The 19,654-nt window shown below is 41.1% G+C and overlaps 1 protein-coding gene across 4 annotated transcripts in view; it reads right to left on the bottom strand.

The window, feature by feature from the left end:
- Positions 1-19,654, bottom strand: part of LRRC49 (leucine rich repeat containing 49) — a 132,437-nt gene that overhangs the window by 95,285 nt on the left and 17,498 nt on the right. For all 4 annotated transcript variants that reach the window (XR_016439273.1, XM_090028492.1, XM_090028491.1 and 1 more), the window contains one exon: positions 10,265-10,331. Coding sequence is in view for 3 of the 4 variants with exons in the window: in XM_090028492.1 (XP_089884618.1) it covers positions 10,265-10,331 (67 nt within the window). In the remaining variant the exon portion in view is untranslated. The remainder of the gene's footprint in view (positions 1-10,264; positions 10,332-19,654) is intronic.

Below are 19,654 nucleotides of genomic sequence, written 5' to 3'. Positions count from 1 at the left end.
AGCAGCTAGTATTCACTTCAGATTTGGCCAATTCGGTGGACAGCAATTAGATTCAGTGATTCAGATCACTGTCCCGAATAGATTTGACTGAATCTGACTTGGAGATTCAGCTGCTGCATAATCTCTGAATCACACAGGCCCATCCCCCACCCACTCTCTCCCAGTACAGCAATGGCTGCCCCCACCTGCCCCAGCTCCCAGCACTTCGGGGAAAAAAAGCACCAATTCACTGGGTGCTGCTGGGCTGGGGGGGGGATCCCTGCTGCCCCCCACTGCATGCGGTGCTCTGCCACAAGACCCCGACCCCCCCCCACACTGTCCCAGCCCTGCTATGGCTGCCCTATCAGCCCCAGATCCAGCCCTTTAAGAAAAAAACGAAAAACAAAAAAAACCCTATATCCCTGGCTGCCCTGAACTATATAAAAATAACCTTAGCATTAGACCAAAAGAAGAGTCCATAACTATAATCTGAGTATTTATGAACATAAATAAAACCATACATATATGATGCAGTCTCTTTACCTCTCTAAAGACTAACTTTTTATAGATCTGTATTATGGCCCTGCAAATTTATATTTAAAAAAAGCTCAAAATAATCTTGGCAATGAGACGGAAGAGATGCAATCAAGACACACCTATTGTTTACAAAAGTTATCCTTGGAACTCCCATTCACGATCAAAAATAGTTCAGCCTCCCATGGATGGTTCATTTCTGCATCAAAGCTTGCTCAACTAAAAAAAAAAAGAAATGCCACAAATACCCTTGAAATATCTTCCAACAGATATAAAGCAAGAAACAAAATAGAAGTGCAAAGACGAAAAGCATGTCAGCTAAACTGTATGGAATGCTTCGTGACGAGAAAGAACAGACCAGAAACAGTCACCATGGACCAAGGGCAAGTCATGCCTGACCAACCTGACTACCTTCTATGATGAGATGACTGGCTCTGTGGATGCAGGGAGAGTGGTGGACTTGATGTACCTTGATTTTATCGAGGCTTTTGATGCCATCTCTCACAGAATTCTTGTAAGCAAGCTAAGGAAGTATGGGCTGGATGAATGGACTGTAAGGTGGATGGAAAGCTGGCTGACTCATTGGGCTCAACAGGTAGCAATCAATGGCTCAAAGCCTAGTTGGCAGCCAGTATCAAGTGGAGTACCCCAAGGTTTGGTCCTCGGACCAGTTTTGTTCAGTATCTTCCTTAACCATCTGGAAGACAGGATGGAGCACACCTTAAGCAAGTCTGTAGGTGACAACAAGTTGAGAGGTGTAGTAGATACGCTGGAGGGTAGACCTAGGATTCAGAGTGACCTAGACAAATTGGAGGATTGGACCAAAAACAAATCAAATGCAGTCCTGAGCTTAGGAAGAATCTCAGGCTTGGGACCAACTGGCTAAGCAGTAGCTCTGCAAAAATGGATCTGGGGGTTACAGTTGACAATAAGCTGGATACAAGTCAGCAGTGTGCCCTTGCTGCTACGAAGGTAAACAACATACTGGGCTACAATAGTAGGAGCATTGCCATCAGATCAAGGGTAGTAATTATTCCACCTCCCCTGCATTGGTGAGGCCATATCTGGAGTGCTGTGTCCAGTTTTGGACCCCCACTACAGAAAGGATGTAGACAAGTTGGAAAGAGTCCAGCAGAGGGCAATGACAATGACAATGGTTAGGAGGCTGGGCTACATAACTTCTGAGGAGAGGCTGAGAGAACTGGGCTTATTTAGTCTGCAGAAAAGAAGACTGAAGGGAGATTTGCAGCCTACAACTACCTGAAGGGTGGTTCCAAAGAGGATGGAACTAGACTGTTCTCAGTAGTGGCAGATGACAGAACAAGGAACAATGGATTCAAGTTGAAGCAAGGGATGTTTAGATTGGATATTAGGAAAAACCTCTCTCACTAGGAGGGTGGTGAAGCACTGGAACACATTACCTAGAGAGGTGGTGGAATCTCCAACCTTGGAGGTTTTTAAGGCCCGGCTTGACAGAGCCCTAGCTGGAATGATCTAGTTGGAAACGGTCCTGCTTTGAGCAGGGGTTTGGACTAGATAACCTCCTGATGTCCCTTCCAACTCTAACTTTCCATGATTCTGTGGCTGCAAAAAGATATATGCAGAAAATGTGAAAAAAGCGATATAAAAGTATGCTGCACACAGTCAGCCACACTGAACTGGTAACATGGGAGTCTCACTGCCAATCAGTAATTACTTTATGCATCTTCCTCAGATGCAAGAAAGAGAACACTTGTATCTGTGCTTAGTCGTGGATCATAGCAAGGTGGAGCTGGAAAGGACCTCACCTAATCCAGCACCCTGCTCAAGGCAGGAGTATCCCTGACTACATCAAAGTGTCTAACTTGTTCTTAAATACTTCCAAGGATAGAGATTCCACAGCTTCTCTAGGTAGCCAATGCCCCAATGCTTGACCACCCTCAGTCAGAAAGTTCCTCCTAAACTTCAACCTGAATTTCCCCACTGCAGTTTAAAGCCATTGCTCCTAGTCCTGTCCCCTATGGTCATGGAGAAAAGCCTATCACCATTCAAGTATTTGAAGGCTGTTATCAAATCCCCTGTCTTCTCTTCTCCAAGCTAAACAACCAACATTCTTTTAGCCTCTCCTAAATCAGTTTAACCTCCCAGGCCTCTAGTCACGTTTGTTGCTCTCTTCTGGACTCTGTCTACGTCCTTCTTAAAGCATGCGGCCCAAAACACTGGACATAGTAGTCTAAGTCAGTATTCACCACTGCTGAACAGAGCAAAAATATAGCTGTCCTTGATCTGCAAGTGACACTTCTGTTACTACAATTCAGTACGCTGTTGGCCTTGCATGTGTGCACGCATGCACGTGCATGCCAACAAAAGCACACTGTTGACTCATATTCAGTTTATGGTCTACTACAGTGGTGCTCAACCTTTTGATCCTGCAGGCCAAGTAAGAGGCACAGAGTCTCTGTGTCCATTTCAGCCAGGCCTGAGACCCCTGGGGAAGCCATTTCCCAGGTATATGCCTCCCTCCCGTTCTCCCACCTGGCTACTGTTCCCATACCCCCACTCACCAGGCCCTCTAGTGATAAGTCACCATCTTGCATGTCTGAAACAACATGAAGCCTTCACTTGTGTCTGGTCTAAAATCCAACACAACTTTATGACATCACAGCATTCCACAGATTTTTGGTGTTATACACATAACCTGTGCTAAAGCCCTAAGCCTATCCCAACCATTTAGTTGGTGCAATAAAAGTTATCATCCCCCAAAATACTTGCCTCTCTCATTTCCTGGACCATCACAGCTATAAATAGCACTCCAACCTACCAAAGTACGGCTGGAAATATTGAACAAAAACTACGGAACTAAGTTTCCACCAACCTTCAGTATTTGTCACCTTACTGAACAGGCATAAAGGACAGAAAGAAAAACGCAAAAGCTGATAATCATGCCTGAAATAGCCATCAAAAGCAAACGGTTTCAGTAAGAAGAAAGTTTAAGTTAAAAATGACAATGAAGTACCCCTTCCTATAGAATTAAAGATTCACAGAAGTAGGGTTGGAAGGGACCTTGTAGATCTTCAAGTCCGACTCCCTGCCTGGGCAGGAGAAAAACTGGGCTCAAATGACTCCAGCCAGGTAGGCATCAAGCGAAAAAACAAACATGAAAAATCTTGTGATACATCCTTGTAATAAACTGTCTATAACTCAAAAGGTAATTTAGGGCGTGTTTTATAAAGCCAAATTTAACAGAATTGTTCTACATATTAAACACTGTACAACACATTGCAACTCTGGAATGAGGCAATAAAAAAAAAAAGTAGCAAAATTCTGGCAAACAGGCTTCCCCAAAACTTCTCATAAATAGTATGTAATTTTCAGGATAATAATCAGTCTCTCTCAAATGATTCTATTATGATTTTTAAGTCACAATAGTGACAGCAAAAACACACAAGCAAAAAAAGTGCTGAGCACACATGGATCAAGCCACAAATATCCAGATTTTTTATTCATTGCTTATTTGCTAATTTGTTTGCTTTGTTTTTAAAGAGACATTTATTTTTAATGGGACAACTTAACCTTCTTCAAAGCTTATAAACAAAAAGCACACCCGTAGGGCAGCTATCACATGCCTGTCAACCAGATCCATCTATCCCCCTGACAATAATATACTCAGTGTCCTGGCCAGGTAATCATGCCCCAGGCAACTTAAATCGCTGCCTAAAAAGATGCAGACACAACAATAAACTAATTAGGTATTTATGCAATTAAATTTTCCTCTACGTTTCAATTTTAACCAAGTCACTCTACCGCAGTGGTGCTCAACCTTTTGGCCTCACAACCCATAATTAGCACAGAGCCAAGTCAGGTCCCGCACACATTGCATGCTGGGATTGGTCCCTGGGAGCCCAGCACCACCCCCTGCATGCTGGGATTGGTCCCTGGGAGCCCAGCACCACTCCCTGCATGCTGGGATTGGATCCTGGGGGCCCAGCACTGCCCCCTCCCATCAGAATTGGGCCTGGGGAGCCCGATTCTGCTCCTTTCCACCTTTGCATGCCAGGATTCAGCCCTGAGAGCTTAACACCACCCACTTCCTGCTGGGATTGTGGACCCTGTGAGCTCAATGCCACCCTCTCCTGTCCCCTGCATGCCAAAATTGGGCCCCAGGGGCCCAGCACCATTCTCTTTGGGGCCCCCACACTGGAATTGGATCCTGCTAGCCCAACACTGCCCCCACCCAGCCCTGTGCACTGGGATCAGGTATGTAACAGGGAACCCTAGCCCTGTCACCAGAAAACAAGTCCACCCCTTTCAGGCCAGAACTTTCTGGGCATAGAGTGATGGTAAGGAAGGAGTTACATGTTGAGTCTGGCCAGCTAGTCAGCTGACCAAAAGGGGCAGGACTATAAAAAACCCTGGGCAGAGTGGCAGTAAGGGGGTGGGGACAGCAGCTGAAGAGGAAGGAGTATCTCTGAGAGCTCCACACAGAAGCTGGATGAGTGGTCCAAAGGCAGGAACTATGGAAGCCGTGGGGAGACCACAGCTGCACCACAGCCAAAATTGCAGCCGACGAAAGGCAACTGAGGCATGAACCCTGCGAAAGTAAGTGAACCTGCTGCTTTGCTTGATCATATTGGTTAGTGACCGGTATTATTTTTCCTTCTTTTTTTATTATTGAATAACACTGGTGACTTGGGTGAGGCTGTTAGGGGAAGACAGAGGCCTCATTTTGGGTACCCATGACAGAGTGGGGACCCTGGTGCCAGCAAGGGCACAGCTTTTGGGGGGCAGACCCCATCACCTGAAGGGGTGCAATCTTAAAAAGACCAGGGAGGTCTGCCACACCTGGGGTGCAATTTTGTTTTGTTTTTTTTGGACTGAGAAGGTGCGAGTTCAGGGTCGTCCCCCAGGTTTTGAACTTGTGACCCCCTAGCTATGGGGCTGGCACCCAGACCTCCGGGTCGGGGGGCCAGGCTCCAGATTTGGAGCAGGAAAGGGGGTCACGAGTCTCAAAACACCAGCAAAGGCTAGAGCTGTAAAGTCAAACCCTGTGTAGTGGTTTTAGATGGGGAGGCCTAGCTAGAGAAAAACAGGGGTCAGGCCTGCGTAGGTGAAAGGCCCCAACACACACAATACAAGAGGCAGACTCCCACTTGCAAGAACATTATCATAATTATTTCCATCAAGACATGCCAGGAGAGTATAGGGTGGGACATAACTCCCAAGAAGGCTCCAAGGGTGCCCCACATAAAGCACGGATTACCAGGGAAGATGGCGCTGGGGAGGGTGACCTGTTACAAGGTGCCAGATTCAAAGCACAGGGTCCAAGGCTCCCTATGAGTCTGGAGATTAGGCAGGACAGGAGTGGCAACACCGCTCCCCTGCTGCCAAGTTTCTAGGCCTTGGGGAGCCCTGCAGGATGGATGACATGGTGCTGCAGGCCATATCTAGCCCATGGGCCAGAGATTGAGCACACTTTCTCTAATGAATGGTAATTTTGGTTTCTGACATTAGAAATGAAAGGATTGCTGGGATATAAAAGGATTGCTGGCCTAATCCTGCTACCCCAACACATTTGAAATTGATGCGAGTACTTGGACAGGAAGGTACTTAATATTACTAAGAATAGCAGAACCGGGCACATAATATTTGCTGTTTTTATAAATACAAAGCAAATTTCATAAGCATTTTTCACATTGTTAGCAAGTCCAGTTCATTTAAGTTCTCTAGAACTCAACTGGGAGATAAAAATAGCTCTCTCTTTAAAAGGTATTGTGTATGATTGCTAAAGATGCTATTCCACAAAGAATTTGTACCTACATTTGGAAAAATTTCCAGTTATTAAATCACTGTAAGGGTAAAAAAAATCATCATATTCAATCCCATTGGAAAAGCTACACACTCACAACTCAGATTAAAAGTTTGGATCACATAGTTATGTTTGACTTTGGACCCCACTGATCAGCTGTTGTAGTTAATACATTCTGGAATCCTAAACTGCCTCTTTTGATGTTCTGAAACTTAATTCTGTGGTTGAAAGGGAAAGCTTAGGGTGTGTTTGATTTGGAAAGGTACATTTTGAGTGCCAACAGAAAAATGAAAGCCTGCTGTACAGAAGGGTCCTGAGAATCTCAAAAAGAAACGGAAGACACATACAAGTAAAACACGAATAAAACTAGTGTCACATTTGTTCAGGTTATAAGCACATCTTCCTAATAATCCACAAATGTATTTTATATACCTTGAACAGTTTGTGTTTAAAAAGCATCTACTAGACTTTAGCAAAAGTGTGTGCACACACATGCAAGCAAAAATAAAAATTAAGAAATATAGATAATATACAGGATTTTTAAAACTTGAGGATGCCTTGAAAAAAAAAAAAACTCTGGCAAAACCAAACATAAAACGATATGATGCCAGAAATCAAACCTCATGCATTACAGGAAGCAGGCATGAGGAAGATGCATATTCACGAACGGATTATAAGGGTTTTTTTCATATTGACAATTCAGTGAAAACTATTCAGCACCTACAAAACAAAAGCAGCAAAACTAAAAATCCCATTTGTAGGCCCCAAACATCTATCAACTTCACATTTTTTGGCTCTTTAAACTTTCTAAAAGGCAAATATGAATTAAATTCAGGAGGTTGAATATTGCCCTGCCAAAAAACTGGAAGTATCTGATCCTGGTACACAACAGTGACTAAAACTGTGGGCAAAGATCTGCCTAAAGTTATATAGATATGATCTAATGGCAGCTAAATTATATACTATGTGTACAGTTCTTAATGAAATCAGTGAAGTACCAATGAATTCAAAGAGTTACACAAATAAGTTTGAGGAGAAAAACATCCAATTCTATAAACATGTATGTCATTTGTTAATTTTATAAGATATACAGCAGAAAGCCAAACTATTACAGCCCAATTAACCATATGTGGTAACTCTTTGTCCTATGATGTGTAGTTAATCAAAAAAATTATTAGTGACTACTTTATTTTAAGTCATGTACAGGCATTACATTTTTATTAGAAGTATAACCACTCTCCCAGAAAAACTAAAATGCACAAGCATTCATTCAGTTTCTCCTAGAAACATGCCCTGTCTGAGAGAAAAATCTTCCAGGTTGATACGTGGAAGATCACCCATGTGAGACAGTTTCTCTAGCAAGAATGAATACCTGTATGCTTCTGATAGACTCCTCTGTGATTGGGAGATTTCTAGCAGTGGAAAAATTCCTAGCAATTCCCAGGAGAAACTTCCACTGCTAGAAATGAACATTTGTTTATACCCTTAGTCATCCACACCAACTATATCTATGCTCAAAAGTCAACCTTCAATTTACAATACAAAAACATTATTAACCAAGTAATTTGCAATGTCATTTTGTTATGCTGTATTTTCAGTCTTGCAAAAAAAATAATAATAATAATAAATAAATCAACAAATCCATTTATTAGTTTATTATATCTTGTTTATAATTGATATCACTTAAGTGTACTAACACAGCACTGTATTTCATTTCAGGTTTATGCAAGATATTAGTTAACAGGCCACTTTTGAGGAGTTTTACACTCAAACTGAAAGTTTTCATAACTACATAGAGGTTAGTCCAAAATAGTGCAGTTGTTCAGGATACTACTTTACTCCCAATGACTTTTCCCCAATTGTTGAATTTCCATTTTTGCTCATAAAGTCTTGTGCCTGCACACTACAACTATGAAGCCAAAGTTGCAAAAAACTTGTGTATGAATTCTTCACAAAAAAAAATATATATATGTATCTGTATGTTTATCTTGCATGAGCATTTACTGCAACCATGTAACTAGTGAAGAGGGATCCTGGCTTTCTGTTTAAAAGTCACAAATTCTCTGATTAAAAAAACCCTGCAAATTCTCCAATTTAAAACCCCCAAAATCTGCATTTTTCCATGATAAAAATGAAACACCACATATACACATACAAAATTGAACACAACAACACTTTATTGATACATTTCCTAATTGTTTTAAAATGGTAAGTCTACCAGTGCCCCATATCTCTACAAGAAAATAAATTCTAAATACCTATACATTTTGGCATTTGATTTTGGGTTTATCATGGAAAAATCAGAACTCCCCCAGCCCCATTTGCTCACCAGGACACAGGTTCAGCCATGGCTATGCCCCGACCATCGCTGTCAGGAGCTGAGCAGCCCCGATATGCCAGTGCCCTGCCAATGCCATTGCCCCATATCCCTGCTGGTGCCCCTCACTCCCCATCCCCACAAGCCACCAGGGCTACAGGGCTAGGGACTCAGGTGAGCAGCCCCCTGCCACACCCCCGTAGCAGTGCCCAAGCGCTGGTTGCCACCCACGGGAAGTAGCGACTGCTGCGGCAAAGCAGAGAACGGAGCCTGGCTCCCCCTCCCCATGGGTGACACAGCCAGAGCAGAGCCTGTGGTGATGGGGTAGATGCAGTCTTCCTGCAGCGGGCTCAAGGCTCCCCACCCTGCTGCCCTCCCCCAAGGCTTCCATGGCCCAGTGAGCAAGACCTGGTGCAGCAGGGCAGAGCTGGGCCAGGTGGGGAAGCTCGGTGCTGCTGTTAGGAGCTCTGCACCACCATGGCAATGCACCGCCTGCCCACCCGGCAGGAACGACGGGCACAACTCTGCACCACCACCCCCAATGTTGTCAGGAGGGCAGGGGGCGCCTCACCATGGCGATGCGGACCTCAGGGCGACGACACCAAGCTTCTCTGCCTGGCCCTAGTCTGCCCTGCTGCGCTGGGTCCTGTCCGCTGGGCCACACCCACCTCACATACAAATCTGGGGGACGCACCCCCCCATACCCCTCCTGGGAGCATGCATATTACTCTGCCCAATCTTCTGAATCAAGCAGTAACATAAGCAGCAAAAATCAGTGCATAGCCTAAGCAGATCTGGAGTCCAGGGCATTTACACACTACCTTTTATGTTCAGGAAGACCATGCATCCCTGACCATAAATTGATTTAAGCACTTCAGCTATTTTATACATGTTTTCCATTTATTTTACAACTAAATATTTTATCTGAACTCCCTTTAGCCTCTTCTGCACTGCATGCAAAGTGCATCAGGAATATAACAACCCCGTTTGACCCCTTTTGTCTAACATATATATTACAATTAAAACTTTGCACTTAAATGGTGCCTCAGAAGTTCTAGATCCATTAACGATAATCATTATTATTTGTCCATTTTAGAAAATGGGCAAACAAACAGAATAAATTACTCGTCTATGGAAAGGTCTACGTTATTAGAAAGCTAGGAACAAAGAGCACACATAATAACATCATTACCTCCTTTTATGCTTTCTTCTCTGTACACACATCTAGAACTATTGTACATATTTAAGGAATCTACTTGTACCAGCACTTACAAATAGATTCCTTAATACAATAAAAGCTATTCAACATTTATTGTATATTATAACATTTTGACTCTTCTGACAATATAATTAAAAATATGCTAAACAAGCTTGTTGTTTTACATGATTTGGTGCTGTTATCCAAATATTTAGTCATTTCAACTTTTAAATAAGCTTCTGACAGTGTAAGAAAACAGAAAAAACAAGATCAAACTTAGCATTATTCCCCTTTTGATTTATTTTTAGGTCTGTAAACTTAACAAAAGAGCAGTTGTGAGACACCTTCTAAATCCCCTTCCCAAAAGCCAGCAATAGAGGAAAACAGATGCATCTGAATCAATTTTATTCGCAAGTGACTTAAAATACAAATTGCATTTACTATCCATTACCTGATTTCCATGAAGATCCAAAACATCGAGGTTCTTTAAATTTTCCAAATTTGAGATTTTCTTTATTCTGAAATATTTAAATGAAGATATTTTAGGTAATATTATTATTTCAACATTTTAGTTAAATCATTTAGTCTATCATTTATTCCTGAAAAAGTATAATGCAAGAAATAAGGTACCAACAAACTGAAATAAACATTTGTATTCCACGCAAGCTCAGAACATATTAGGACTCTATAATCATTATAACTATTAAATAAAAGCTAAAAATCGTAACACCAGCATGTTTCTGCCACTGGGAAAAAAAAGGAAACAAAATGTCTTTCCCTTTACAAATAAGGTACTGATAGCTCTATTGTTAACAGAAGAATATTGCCATTGAAAGTTCTAAGTGATTATCTCTGCAGGAATTACAAAATGAACAGGTTATTTTGGGAAATATTAAATGAACCTAGGTAACTATAATAAAAGATAGTCTTTGGGCACCACAGCTGCAGTTTCCGTAACATTTTCTACTTCCAATGTGGGCTGTAAGTACATAATCCTGTATTAGCCTTCGGTGTCCATCAAGAGTTCAGTACAGAAATAGGTATGTAATATAGGTCTAATTATTTGGTACCACATTCAGAACGGACTTGCATTCCCCAGCAAGTTAAAATGCTGATAGAAAAAAAAATATTTGGCTTAACTTAGTCCATAAGATATGTGAGCTGCATCTATAGAACAGAATTTGATTTTTCCTTGATACTTTAATATTAAATATGATAAATTATGCAACTTTGAGGGAAATTAGTAATCTTTTAACTAGAATTAAGGATTTTATGTGACTGGACTAACAATGAAGGTGCGAGAACTGTTGGACAAGCTTTCCAGGACACCTGAAACCCAAATGTTCTCGCAACTATACAGATACTACAAAAAAAAAACCCTTGCCTTGGACATTTCCTAGACCAGGAGTGCCCAACATGCAGCCCACAGGCAGTATTTGGCTGCTGGAGCCTCTTCATCAGGCCCCCAATGCTGCCCCTGGGCCTGGTTAGATTCACACAGAACACAGTGCACACCCACAGCACTGACCCAGTCTGTGGGCAGGAGCTGGCCCACGGAACCCTTCCTCTTCTCCTCCAGCATACCCAGTGGCTGCTCCAACCAGCCTGGGACCAGTGCTGTGCTGATCTTGACCAGCTAAAACACGCACTGCATGTAGCACAGTCCGGCCTGAGGTGCAGCCATGCTTCACACCATGGCCCCCGGCCAGATTGTGCCACACATGGCACCCATTATGGGACATGTGCTGCCCATGATGCATGCTCCAGCTGGTCTAAAATGCAGAGCTGCATGCAATGTGGGTCCTGGACTTGCTGGAACATACCGCATGTGGCGCAACCCCAGAGCTGCTGGCATGCAGTGCAGTCCAGCCAGGGAGGACACTACATGCAGCATGACTGCAGCTATGGTCAGACTGTGCCACACACGGAGCCCATTTCAGCCACTCCAGGATCTGCACCACACACAGCACAGGTCCCAGACTGGCTGGAGCAACCACCAGATACCTAGGAGAGAAGGAGAGCAAGAAGGGGAGGGAGTCCGTGGGTCTGATCCAACCTGTGGGCTAGATGAGTTTGACATCCCAGTCCTAGACCATCACAGCTACAAGAATACTCTAACTCTATTAGGCCTTTAACAAAACTTATACGGAGTGGGATTCAAAAGAACGTTTGTTCAATTGTCCAAAGGCAGGAATTAAATTTATCAAGAGGGATATAAAAGTAATTAGGAGCACTTTTCCCCAAACCACTTTCCTGAAATCACCACCTTGTTTCAGTGACCATATTTCTATTCTAAAAGTATTGTTCCTTGAACCAAGTATTACTGATACAAAGAAGATCCTTCATGTCTAAAACCTTAAAAGGGCCAGTATATCTTTAAACAAGCACTAATAAAAACCCAGTTACATTTGCTGGAATGCTTCAAGAAAATTATATTTATCCCTAATTCTATAATAACAATACAATTTGTGCACCTCTTGAATGCAAGACAAAATTTACTTAAAATCACCAATTTTGCCATAAGACAATCTCTATATATACTGTGAAGGACTGAGAAAGTAGATTTTTTTCATTATTATACATCAGGTCTGCATTTACCAGTATACACAAAATACTACTGCGCCATGGAGGGCTATTTTCTAAAACTAAACTTTAAGCCACTTCGGCTGTGTACAACATGCAAATAATCTGTAAGGGTTCTCCCAGCTTCATTCTCCTAGTAGAAAAACTTATCAAGAGCCATACGTACAGATATTTGAATTCCAAAGCCCTAAAGAGTGGAGAGCTTGCAGTGCTGACACTATTTAATCAAAGCAGGCCCCTGTGCGCACAGCTCTGCTCAGCTCTGCTCTGCTGAGCTTAGTTTACCTGGCAGCAGTACACAACAGCCCTGATTGGCTGACCATGACTGCCCGTGGTCAGTATGTGGTTCCCTGCAGCACAAGGTGGGGATTGCAACGGGGGCATGTTCTGCTCCCTACTGCAGCAGCAGGGTCCAGCAAGCAATACAGTCTCCTGGAGGGGTAGGAGTGGACATGGGGGTGGAAGAAGGGAATGCTGAAGGATCATGTTCTCTTCTGAGAGAACCACAGCGTATACATTCACTTTCACAAGAGAAACTCTCTTGGGAGTGATTTAACCCAGGTTATTTCTCCTGGAGTAGCCATTTTTACTTGGGAGAAAAAGCCTGAACATCTGTATATTTATAGTTTCTCCTGGGAGAGCAGCGACTCAGGAGAAACTAAATGTCTGTATGATAAACCAGTTTATATTCATATTTATTCTGTAGCTGCTGTTAGAGGAAAAGTTAACTTTTGTTCTTCCTTCCTGTTATATTCTATCCACTCTTTTCTTGTTTTAATTTTTCTTCCACTGCTATGCTAGTTCTCTTCTCTCCCACTACTCCCCTTCCTCCCATCTTCAGGTTTCCAAGCTCTCTTGTTCCACCTTTTTCTTGCTTGTAGATGCTGTTACTACATCCAGCTTCACAACTCAGTTCATTACTAACACTATTTTCCACGTCTGATAGAAAACACTAGTTTCAGCCATATGGAAAGTCTACGTAACCCTAAGCCAAAAAGTATGTAGTAAAACTGTGCATCAACTTTCCAGTATCTTGCTGGCTGTGACCAAAAGTACACTTAGTTTCAAAACATACCTAATTCACCCACCGCTGACATGCCATCAAGGAGCCTGTTTCATCTGACCTAAGATATAATGGGATCTGGGAAAAAAAAAAAAACTAATGCCCATTCAGTCTAATGCCACTAAATCAATAAGTGCATTAACTACAATATTACAGACCAACATAAGATTGATATTTTAGTACATGGCATATGGTAGGAACAAACAGCTTAAGTTTAAGGAAAAAAAATCATAAATGCAAAATACCTCAATACCATTTTATCCTATATATACACAGAGTGTATTTGTAATGTAAACGTTACCTATAAACTTAGAAGAGAACTAGCCTACCAGTCTAATGGCAAAAATGGAACATTGCTCTTTGGGGGGTAGGAAATAACTGTGACCTAGTTCTTGCCTTTGCTCCTGAAGCCAATAATACAGAGGCAGCGTGCCCAACATTCAAGCCTGGGAACAATGAGAAGAGAACAGTGGCCCCATAAAAAAGCCACAGTAGCTGACATAGAACACACTGGACAAAGACCTGATCTCACCATTTTCAGCTACAAAAAGTGATAGGTTTTTAAGACTTCATGAGACAGGAGGTTCAGGGGTGGGGGAAGGAGTCAGGATACTAGCCTAGAAACACTGGCTTCTTGCACGTATCACAGATGTTACAGGTAAAGAAAAAAAAAAAAAGTGCAATAAAGCAAGGGAAGAATGATTTCTGGGCCTGACAACATCTTTTCTCAAGCCAAGGCCTAACAGACCCTGAGGGGTTGTGCTCCTCTAATGTTTTTTCTGTTCTGTTCTAACTGCTGAGTCAAAGATTAAGTCATTATATATTATAAAGCCAACAGCATCACCTACTGGTTGACTACTTAACACCACATATATTATGCACATTCTGCAAAAACAAGTTATAAAATTTAAGAAACCCACAAGTTAAAAACAAAATAGTATTCATAAAACCAGTGTCTTCATGCAGCCATTTAATCAAAATGCAGCTCTTTACTGGTTCTCTCCCCAAAATACAGCTTTTGTATACAGCAAAATATATCAGTACTTCAGTGTTTAAAAACCATAAATTTTGTAGCATTTTAAGTGAGGTTTAAAATTTCCAGGTTAGATACTTAGTGCAACAATGCAAAAAAACACTTATGGACACATAATCTAAATCCCCCAGTAATCTATATTTCATTATTGTAATTCTTCATTATTGAGGGCTATCAAAGGAGAGGTGGGGGGGAAATGGAATGGCAAGGGGTTAAAATAAAACACTTCCTTAATAATCCACCTGATGAGCTACCTAAAAAAATTTTTCAAAGCAAGGCTAAAAAAGGTTTTTGCTGAAGGCAGTAAAGGCAAGTAAGCTGAACAGAGCCAAATCCTCTAGTTCTTAGTCATAACAAGTATTTCTACTTAAGTAATAACAGTATTTGGTAGTTCGGGGTTCCTTCCAACACTAAAGAACCAGAAAAATCAGTAGAAAAGTCTGTCTGCTATCTTCCCCTCAAGAAACTGGAAGCACATAAAGGAACTGGTTAATTGCCTAGTTTGTGTTATAAATCAGACAGATTACAAAGCTAATTTTGTGCTGTAAACGCAGGCCTTAAATAACGTATCCTTTCTATTAATACATTTTTATAGTCAATCATCATTAGGAGACAAAATTACATTGTTCTTGCATGTATATTTAAAAAGAAAACTTCATGGAGTTTTCCCTAAGTTTCAGGTAAAAGGCAAGGTTTTGTTGCATTTCATTTGGTAGAGTGGTGCAGGAAAAGCATTCTGCGCGAGCTACAATTATCTCTTGTGACATCTTCAGCATTTACTAGCTGAAGGTGATAAACTGATGTACAGGCAAAAAAAAAAAAGACAGAAGAAATGTGTGATGACTGGAGATGGATTACCTGAGACTAAAAGGCTAAACTGAAAAGGAAAATGCAAGCATGTTTCTGTAAATCAGTTTTTCAGTCATAAACAAAAATGTGTTTTGTGTAAAATGCTTTCTGGCCTGTTTAAAGAAATCAAACTGAAGAAATGGGCTAAAAAAAATGAGAACCTTTCAGTAGAAGTGGAAGGGCCCACACACACAGCAATTACAGAGTTCTGGTTGGTAACAAATCAGTCAGAAGAACTTCATCACATGCAGTTTATTGACACTGTCTTGATTTTGGCAAGATCAGCTTTTTATGCACACACATACACAAACCTCTAACAAGTTTAAAATCATAGTTATAGAAGTGCAATACCAAAGGAAAGTATTTTACAATATGAAAGGAAATGCAGAGTAGTTTAGAAAAAGCAGCTCAAAAAGATTTAAAAACTTTAACATATGAACATGGACCCAATGACTGTTTAGAACAGAAATGACTAACACATGAAGCATATTAAGAGTATTTTTCCAATAGTTCCTAAGAATGAACACCAGGACACATTCAGCTATACCTTTTACTTCAGGTCTTGTCCTCTTTTAATTGAAGCCCCAAGTTTGAAGGGGCGGGGAAAAAAAACAGTTCTGACTCTTGGTCAATCTTAAAAAGAATATAGATTGTTCTATTTATTCTAACAAATGTTGGTATCAATGTGGGAAAATGGGAACACTCATGTAGTTGGTGAGACTGTTTAGTTTCCTTGAGCTTTCTGAATGTAAGCCTCCTCCTAATTTTTCTTATTAAACAAGGGGCTTGTTCCCACAGACTCTTTCAGTTGAGGAAACCCAATTATGAAAATGAATTCCAGCAAAAATGAAACATTTTCTTGCCATGATGTGTTTATTTTGGGAGGCATATATAGTCTGCTCCCAACCTTACTAAGGCTGACTAAAATGTAGAATGCAATTCTTTTGAAAAGCTTCCTTCCTGTTAAATACAATAAACTCATGCATATTTAAAAACGGTTCATATTTCTGAATACCAGAACAAATGAAGGACATTCTCCATGCAAAAATCTATTTACTACTAAAACCCACCCTACCTATTTTTCATTATTAAAAGTATCAAAAATACCGTACTCTGGATCATTTCAGCCTATCTTCAAATTTGATTAAGTTCCTTTAAAGCAATAAAAAAGTAACATGCAAATAGTTCAAGTTTTGTTTAAAATTTAACCTTAAAATACAATCCTGTCCCAAATATTTTTAGTTTAATATTTAACATATCAGAATTTCAATGTAATGTTTACCTTGTTACCCATATAAAAAAAAAGAAACCTTTACCAAGCCATTTGCAATATATTTGGTACCCTATTAAGTTTGCATTATTAATACCAGTACTGCAAAACAAAAAAAGTTTTAAAAAATTTAAGTCTAATATTTTAACTTAATAGGTCAAACCTTTTTTATTTCTTGTGGAGTCATTAATATATCTCAGTGGAACCAGTTCTTCCTTGTTATAACTTGTAGCAACAAGGGAAAAAAAAAGTTTTTTTAATTGCTGTACACAAAACGTTCGTAACATTTCTGTAGTTAAAGTCGTCATGCTCACAGGAATAACTGGCAATCCCTGAAAGAAAGGGGTTAAATCTACTGCTTCTTTTTTGAGTTTTTTGAAGTCTTTTAAACCAATAAGTGAAGCTGAGGGCAAGACAGATAAGACACCTGTGTTTTAACGCATGTTTCTATGGAAACTCTTTGGACTGGTGCCTGGTATCTTATAACCCAAGGCTGTTCTTCATTTTTATTCTTTTCAAACTAAATTGATTCAAGTTCATGTAGATTCCATTCTACCCTTGTCAGTTAAGTAAAAAAGCACCCCGATCACAGGCAAGGGTTTGATCAAACAGAACGTAAGCTTGAAAAAGGAGAAGTTTGCTATAAAATCCAGAATCAAGCCGAAAGAAAGCAGTCATAACAAGGAATTCTTAGGAACAGTATAGCAAGCCTGATGTTTGAGAGGGAAACGTTCAGTAGTACCCAATTTGTGGCTTATTTCAGTAAAATGTAGTTCAGGAACAAAACACCAGGAAAAATCTCCTGCACCAAAGATGATTTATGAAGTACCTAAGGAATCAGTTCCTGTAAAGCCAACAGCCAATGCTCCTTGAAAAGTTACTGTGTCTACTTTTCTAATCAAAAATAAGAAAGTGTGATTTTGGTGGACTAAATCCAAGATTATGGGGGATCTGAGAGATACTTCCACAAAAGATGAGAGATCAACTTATCCAGAAAATTCATACCGGTTTTAATAATTATATTTTAGTTATACAAGACAAGACCTTGAACCTTAATGTTCTAATGAAACCTGCTATCTAGCCATCTGTAAAGTACTAGTGAGGGAAATGTAATTACACAATCCACAAACTATAGGACACATTTACTTAAATCTTCATATTTATGACTTTGTATATATGTTCTGATATCCCGGTGTTTATTTTGAAACAAGATATGATGATGGGCAAAAATCCTTATCAGTTATATCAACACAAACCACTTAAAATCTACTACATAACTCAGACTTTTCACAAACGTTATGATCAGAATCTAACAATTTATGCTCTGTTGTTCAACAATACTGAGCATTAAAACAATATTAAAACACCTAGAGCTATGTGCAGCTTTAGTCCCAAGTTTGATTCGGCCCAATTCAGTGGACAAATCTCTGAATCCAAATCAAGTCAGGAGACCCTGTAATTTCTCCGAATTGAATCGGAACCCTCTAAACCGATTCAGCGATTCGGACATAGACACAACTTTAAATGTTTCATCTACATAATTCAAGATACAATCCATGAATGCTGAAATGTTGGGACAGATGGAGTCCCACAGGAGTGTAGGGGGGGGTCCCGACCACACTCAGCAGCAGACCCAGAAGTGGACCAGAAGGGGCACCTCCGGGTCCACCAGGGAGCATGCTGGGGGGGGGGGGGGGGGGGGGGGGGGGGGGGCCTGCACCGCCCCAGCTCAGCAACTAGTGCCTGCTGGGTTGGCGGGGGGGGGGGTGTCCCACCACAGCTGATTGCCAAGCCAAGGGAGTGCAGGGGGGCCTCAGTGTGCTTGGTGGTGGACCCAGAAGTGGACCAGAACTGCTTCCAGTCCACTTCTGAGTTCACGGCCGAGAACACGGGCCCCCTCTCCCCCCCCCGACACTCCTGTGGGACACTCCATCCACTCTAGCATTGCAGCGTTCGAGTCACACCTGGTATCTCAAGGTACGCAAAATAACATTTAAAGCTGTGCCTATGGTCAAGTCACTGATTCTCTGAATTGGCATCCAATCTTCAGATTCGGATTCAGCCGAATTGAAAATTGGGGACAGTGATCAGAATCAATTAATCGAATCACTGTTCCCAATTCAGGACGAATTCAAATTGAATACTGCCCATTTCACACACATCTACAAGTGACTGCTACCTCCCACACATGGCAGCCAAGGATCGGGAGCCCACAGAGCAAGAAGCGTGCCAGATGCAGTCACTAGGTCCCACAGCCCTAGGTATGGGGACACGGGTTGGGAGTGAGGGGCACCAGGACGGTGCAGCGGGAGAGAACCAGCATATTAGACCTGCTCAGTGCCACAAAGCAGCGAGGGTGGACAGCCACAGCTGGATCCATATCCTGGTGAATGAAGGGGCAGGGGAAGCTCTGATTTCTCGTGACAAAAAATAATAAAAATCAAATGCCAAAATATATAGATATTTAGGATTTATTTTATTATAACATTTGAGGCACTGGTAGGCTTCCAAAGTGCTTTAAAACTGTAAATATCAATAAAACATTGCATTCAACTGATACCTATATATCTATATAGTAGTGTTTTATTTTAATTGCAGACAAACATGGATTTTAAATCAGACATTTTGGGATATTTAAAACAGAGAAAACCAGGATCTCTGAATTTGTAACTCCGCTTTCTGACTTTAGAACTAGTGAATATTTACTTCCAGAACAAGTGAGCATTAGCCTGAACCTAAAATTGGGAACCCTACAAATCTTTAAGGATTGTATTCTGGATGTCTTTTTATGCTTTAGAAAATGTATTGTACAGTTATAATCTTAAAATTCGTAGATTAATATTGCCAGCTAACATATAAAATAACATATTTAGACAACCTGGTGTGTAGGAGATGTGCTGAGGTCATCATAAAGATTTCTGAGAGAGGTTGGATAGCAAAGCTATTCAGATATCAAAACAAATTTTCACTATTACACTATTTCCTTTGCTTTGGCTTGGTAGTTTTTTTCCAGCCATGACATTGCATGACCAAAAAGAGAGAT

This window comes from Crocodylus siamensis, chromosome 15 (genome assembly GCF_052110815.1).
Source record: "Crocodylus siamensis isolate JL-2025a chromosome 15, ASM5211081v1, whole genome shotgun sequence".
Lineage (NCBI taxonomy): Eukaryota > Metazoa > Chordata > Crocodylia > Crocodylidae > Crocodylus > Crocodylus siamensis.
Note: the sequence above shows the minus strand (reverse complement) of the source record. Positions and strands in the feature narration are given on the sequence as shown.